The sequence below is a fragment of the Opisthorchis viverrini genome (genome assembly GCF_000715545.1).
Source record: "Opisthorchis viverrini unplaced genomic scaffold opera_v5_87, whole genome shotgun sequence".
Taxonomy (NCBI): Eukaryota; Metazoa; Platyhelminthes; class Trematoda; order Opisthorchiida; family Opisthorchiidae; genus Opisthorchis; species Opisthorchis viverrini.
In genome coordinates, this window is record NW_008751747.1 from 625424 (window position 1) to 632428 (window position 7005).

The 7005-nt window shown below is 45.8% G+C and overlaps 1 protein-coding gene across 1 annotated transcript in view; it reads left to right on the plus strand.

Annotated features, from left to right (window-relative positions):
• T265_05054 (hypothetical protein) overlaps positions 1-290 on the plus strand; it is a gene marked incomplete at both ends in the record, with an annotated part of 37722 nt that extends 37432 nt beyond the window's left edge. The window contains one exon of the mRNA XM_009169965.1: positions 89-290. Coding sequence (XP_009168229.1) covers positions 89-290 — 202 coding nt within the window. The remainder of the gene's footprint in view (positions 1-88) is intronic.
• Positions 291-7005: the final 6715 nt, after the last annotated feature.

Consider the following 7005-nt stretch of genomic DNA (forward strand, 5'->3'; position numbering starts at 1 on the left):
AACAAACCACCATGCTTCTTCCGATCATGAGTGCTCCGTCGAACGCCAGCTCAAGCGTTGTCTCTAGCTCCGACTCCTCTGTGGTCAGTATATCGAACCCGATCAACTGGTCCAGTGGCTTTGTTACCCTTGCAGCAACACATCCTTCACCCACAGATGTATCTCCCACCGTGCATGATGAACATGTGGACACCAGCGGCTTTGTTAGTTCACGTCCATCATCAGCAATTTCGAACTCATCCTCCTTGGGGACAGTGACGATCCAAACGGTGACCGACACCAATCTTTAGTTCGTTTATTCCAATTACGATCATCCTTTTCGCCAACCTAAGGGTTATCGTTTACGTAATTAGTCATGTGTCATGTCGATTCTCATTGTGGTTTTAGTAATACTAACAACTATTGTAATTATTACCCTCTCTTTATCTACCGACTACGACGACAATGGATGCTCCTTGAATTTCTCTTTTTTTCTTTTTCGGTTAGATCCCTTGTGAAGAAAACCCACTGTCTTGCCCTTTTTAATTGTTTGTGTGGCCCCGCCCACATATCTCTCTGTCTATACGTTTTCATTGTTTTTCGTCCTCATCTGTCGGTCCGCACTTCGCCCAATCCTGTCTTTACTTTTTAGGGTTCTCAAGAGCTGTTTCCGCCTTTTTCTAATCATTTATTGACCCAGCGTACTTTACCATTGACTCCGCGAAGTGAGAAATCATTACCCTCCACCTCCGCACTTCTTTCTATTCTCATCTAACTTTATTCTACTTTAGTGCAGGCATGTACAGATCGATTCATCGTTAACTACCTATTCGTCCGACCAGAGCACGGTCCTTTGTACTTTTTCACTCCTGTGCTACATAATTACTTCGTACTTGTTACCCTGGCGCTGTAACTGTATTTATCTAACTACGAACTCGTTTTCTCCCTCTCTGTCACTCTTGTCCGATTGTTAACGAACAAACAACAGTCAGTCTACTGTTTCTTTGATGCACACTGAGCTTCTAACGAGGGACTCGAGAGGGAGGGGACTGCGACTTACTAATAAGTGACACCGAATGCGCTCTTATTGTCTTGACTCAGAGCAATTCCAACTGGTCCACCCGTTGCTAGTCGTTTCGGTGTTCGGACCCTACATTTCGGCCAAGAAACACCGAAGATTTTATAGCGTTCTCTGATTCCGGCATTGCACGGTACCCTTGAGCGCTCCACACTATTCGCCAGGAAGTGCACATACATCGGTCAGCCGCCGGCACACATCCCAGACTGGGTTGCACTTTCGAATGAGCTTTGGACCTTTTTCTTGTTATCTACCTGGCTTGAACTATTTACCGAAAGCCTTGACCTCATCGCGTCAAGTAACACCAGAGCGCCGAAGAGAGAACACCTTCCCGATATTTCTGTCTGTTCTAAGCTTGAATTCAAGTTTGACAAGAGGATTTTGGATTTCTTGGTCAAAGGCGAAACTCTAGTTTGTTCAGATGGTTCACACTAGGAAGTAAAAACTAAGTAAAACTGATGGGGCTCGTCGGTACGGGAAAATAGCTTTTAGAACAGCTTATCTTTTTCGGTTACCTAATAAAATTTCGGAAATCCCTACTCGCTAACATGGACTGGACTCTTGCTAGTGTTGGATACCACGAGGGCAATGTCTTGAAAAAGTATGCACAAAAGTGTACGGCAATTAGATCTGCTCGTTGTACTCCTGAACAGGCGTTAACCTTGGAACAGCTTGATAACGGTTCACAAAATTAAATATCGCTCGCGCTTTTCAGTTTCATTGCAATCACCGGTGGTATTTCTTGTTTGTACTTTATGCTTCATAATAAGATAAAAACCTGCGGTAAACTTTTCGAACAGTTTGAGCGCTACGTTCATGAAAAATGTGGAATCATAGTTGCCTCTGTACCATGCTTCCAATTTCGTCCACCACACACGCCTAATAAAGATGTGGAGTTAGGTGTTTTTCGCATGTTTCGGAACCAACAATCACTAGTCTGGTTGGAACTGGTCCCCATTAGTGGGTGCTCCACAGAGAATCGGGCTGTTTTGCGCAATGGCTGAATCGCCCTACCCTATCGACACTATCATGTCAAAGTACTGACAAATTTCGCCGCAGTTCGGTAACCAGAACCGAAATTTGTTATCGGGCCCGAACAGCCTAGCAACGACAAGCGATGCCGTCAACCCCACTGAAACAAACAGTGTAAAATCCGACACAGCGTGTGCTCCGCAGGATCGCTGATTGTGTTGCACGATGCCTCGGACACAAGAAGATAGCGACCGCCTAGTCCGGTGCCCACCACACGAACGAAGAACTTGTAGATTTTTGGCTAGATTGCGCTGAACATCACAGTGTGAGTGGAATTGACGGCGTAAAGCTGGGTTAGAAAGCACTTATCGTAGCACTAGCTGGTCCACACAGACTGACAAAACTGTAAACGACACTCATGAGGTATTTACAAGTGAAGCCAACCAGACCCTAGGATGAACCTAAATGCATATAGTTTCCCATCGGTCTTAACCTCCATTACAAACAAAAACCCACTGGCGGACTCCAAACGTCGATTTAGTTTGGTTCAGCTGATTGATTCTGCTTCCTCCCTAATTCTCGCTAAACCTCGTAACCTGGTCATTTGGTCTGGCGAAGGTTTTGTGTCAAAAACGAAATGTTGCCCAGCAAAAAATCTACCGATTTTTTTCCAAGACTTTTCGAAAATAATGCCTTCTCAATAAGTCCGAGCATTTTCCAACTGAGTCAATCAGTAGTTTATTCTATAGACCGGGGGAAACGAACCATGAGGCGGGCACGGAACAGGATGTAGTCCAATTCTGTGCACGTTTACCGGATTGGGCAACAGCGGTGGAAATTCAATCGCCGGCAAAAAATTTAGAAGCATTCTGCGATTTGAACGATAGTAGGTGACAATGCGTCCGCATGTATTGGAAATCCAAGGTTTTGTTCAAAAACGAAATGTTGCCCAGCAAAAAATCTACCGATTTTTTTCCAAGACTTTTCGAAAATAATGCCTTCTCAATAAGTCCGAGCATTTTCCAACTGAGTCAATCAGTAGTTTATTCTATAGACCGGGGGAAACGAACCATGAGGCGGGCACGGAACAGGATGTAGTCCAATTCTGTGCACGTTTACCGGATTGGGCAACAGCGGTGGAAATTCAATCGCCGGCAAAAAATTTAGAAGCATTCTGCGATTTGAACGATAGTAGGTGACAATGCGTCCGCATGTATTGGAAATCCAAACGTGCGATAAGCAGCTAGTCATCAGTTCATTTTAGAATAAAACAATCACTACTGCCAAGAGTACAACCGAGCACCCACGCCACATCTGACGCCAGGTGGGCTTTTTCCTTCGATAGTTATTTCAGGGAGGCTTTTCTATGGCTCGAGGCTGCTATCGCTGCTGTACAAGCAGGCCACAGTTTCAACGGCTGGCCTGCTGAGGAAAGAAAGTCATCAGCCGACACGGTACTTTCAACTACATCAGTAGCTCATCTACTCCCAACGTCTAGCCTGAGCGATTAACCATTCTTTATTTCATTCTGGTATCTTTGAGAGGTCAGACCCAAAGCAACTAAAAGTTTTTGATATTTTGATATGCCCTTCTTCTCTATAGAATCAGTAGACATGTATTTTTCCCGTAAAGGTTCCATAGAATGGTTTTGTCCAAAATTGCTCCGACACGCAACGGCTAAATAGCATGGATTTGGAGAGCGTCCTGCCGTACCATAGTCGATCAGTCACTTCTGTGCACAGAGCACAGCCAAGTTGTTCTAGATCCACACCGACGCCAGCGCGCAGCTGAGGAATTCTTTCACCATTGTCTGTGGGTACCGAACCCAACCGCCTAAGTCTGCGTTGAGATATCTGGCAACCACCACGACGTAAAATGACATTCAAAGCGTCACAAGAGTTATCTTTTATGATATTAGAGCTACAGTACGTTGGGGCGTAAGTGGACACGACCAACAGATTAACAGACACTTTCCAGCTTGTGAGACACCAGCGACTATCAACGAGCATCCTTCCGCCCTGTGACTTAGGACGACACCAACTCCTGCAGTGGTCTCGCGATCACCAGAAATGTTCAGCCGGAATCAGGGAGTGCTGGGGCAGTTATTCCAATCATTTTGGTTATTGCGCTGTTTTCTTCGGAGTTAAAACAGTGAAAACAGCCAGATAGACCGAGTGTCGAGGCTTAGAAATATATCTCAAAATGCTTGAGGTTCTCGGAGCGGGCGAATACGAGCATGTTGCGGTGGAAACCTATGTAAGACGAGGAGAGTTGTCAGTCCGAACGGATTGCCCTACAAGGAAGGAGTTATGGATGGGGTCGGGAGAGGGGGAAGATGAAGTGTGAAAGAAGGAAGGGTGGTAGCAACAATAGCATGTTTTTGCTTATCCACCTCGCTATATGCAGCAAGTAGGGTAACCCGGGTTATAACATCACGCGCTGTTCGTTCTTGCAAGAATCACGGTTGTACGCGGGCTGAGACACTATCAGGAGGTCCGAACGTGAACAAGAGCCTGACCACAGGTCAGCGGTGTTTAGCGCGACATGCTAGTGGACTAAATTTTCCACAGCGAGTTGCCACACCTTCCATCCCCCCCAGCTAGAGTGACAAGGAGATTGTGTTAGTCAGGCCTCCAACCATTGACCAACCTGGTATGACACACTGCAAGGGGCACACGAGCACCCTTAGAATAGAGCAATGGGTTACGAAGACATACAAACCGGTAGACTGCAGTAATGTTAAGTCTCTCTATGATGGGAAAAACGTTATAACTCCATCGTTTGGCCTGACGAAACGAAAAGCCGGGTAACTCAATCTACTGAACATTCCCGAAATATTGACACAAGTTTCCATTCTCCTGTTACCGGTGCTCACACCTTAATACCAGCTGGCATTGCACGATTACGCATTGCTTATGAGTTGTTGGTTGCAGGATGTCTCATTCACGTTTACGCTCTCTTATGAACAGGCCTCCTCCTCCCATGGTACAATTATTCTGGTAAGTCCACAAAAGGCAGATGCAATCGATTCGAGTTTTTCTATCATTCGAGCTATTCAGCTGTGTGTATACTTGGACGCGCGGGATTTAAACTCCGCACATTTGACATGCACAGTGAGCATGTTGCTGCCACTTGACCAGCGCAAGCTGGGAACACGTCTCAATTTTCACGTCCAAACAGGCGAACGTGTCCAGGCTTGAGCGGTTTGATTGGTTTGCTCGATGGCTCGAACGACGACCAAGTAACTGCGCTGGTTGTGTCGACCATGTCTTCGAAGCCAGTACATCGCGGATTCAACTGGTGTATCGGCTAATTTATTCTGCCACGGGCTGGTAGACACTTACCCACCATACTGGGTCAGCTTTGTGCACGCTGTCACTTCAGTTGGGTGACCACTCAAATTCACTTTGCGTCATCAAACACTGGTTCATTATTTTGTTGGTGAATTAGTCCTGATCACCAAAGGACTGGGGCGATGCGGTCTGTTCACCGTCAGGCGTGAATACAGACCGCCAATTTTACACTAAAAGCACGTCAGTTGTCCGTTCGTTTGTCCTCTGAGTTGTACACTTCGGTCGCAAACTTCCAACCACCAGTCGAAATAACATCATTAGTGCGTCGTGGGTGAAAGTGCCCGGACGCTGTTCGGTGATATAAGGTTACTCACCCAAACCAATCTTGTCTAATTATTGTTTTTTTTGGAGGTGGACATTGCTTTTGGATGGTCGGTTTGCCTGTCTCCTAATTGCTGGATTTCCGGTCGGCCTTTAGAATCGACCTCTCCGGCCCCTTCTTCTTGACTTTTGTTCGTCTACATCTTCGATTAAAGATTAAAGTTCATGTGCACTAACCAGAAGTTGCGGTGTACGGAGATAACCGAAGCGAGGTTTTGCACGATATATAGCTCTAAGTTCCTGATATGAGTCAAGACCTATATCTGATCCGTTCTCCTGAAATTCTGTCTTGCAATGCGATCAAAGGAGTTGATGCTCACTCACTCGCTCACCAGATTCTCACTGGCCAAATTATTGCTCAGAGAACGAAGTACCACCACTTGGAATCAATTAAATCGGAGACTGTGAGGTGCGCAACCCAGGAAGGTCTGACCTCGTCTTGAAAAGCAGGGTTAAAGCTATTCAAACGAAAGCAGACAATCTGTCAGCGGAGACATTACAAACAAGTGATCGATCGAAAACGTGACCCGTAACTTTTTAGCTAGGTAGAACGGAACAATCCACTTTCAGAACTGCGAAGGACACATGTATAAATTCGTTTAAACCAAAATACGGAGACCTACCAACGGCATCCTAATGCGCATGCTGAATGCAAGATGCTGCAGTCGAAAACGACGGGTTACACCAATTTAACCGCCAGTACTGAGCATTTAGAAATATACTGATTATATAGTAGCGATTGGGGTCACGCGTTGTGGGGCTGCACATGAAGTAACCACAGGAAAGTTTGGCTATCGGAAGTAAATTCGCCATCAGTTTTGGGTGTTACGATGAATCTGAACGAAACGAGCCTATGCAGATCAATAATTTATTGAAATGTAATGTCTCCTATACGTCCCATTCATACTGAACGTTTACAGATGTCACAACGTCGATCTGAGTGGATCACACTGAATTGTCTGACCTCTGGGACAAGAGAAAATTGAATGACGTGAGTGGTTAGGTTCCTCGGCCTCCTGATGATTAACCATCAAACTGCCACTCGCCTGTGTACTTCGATAACTTGATAGATTTTCAGTGACCTTGACGACAGTGACTTGGGTAAATGCTAGCCCGAATGATGGCTGCACTGCCGTTTGCCTGAAGCGCCCCTATGGATCGTGCCCGCGCAAAAAGCCTCTAGTTAACGCGCAGTGGGAATAATTAAGATCACCAAGTCGACATCAGCGGCGGACAAAGTTTAGGATAGTGCCGAAGATAGCACAGCGAATAAAAATGTCGACAAACCTCGAATGTGACTTC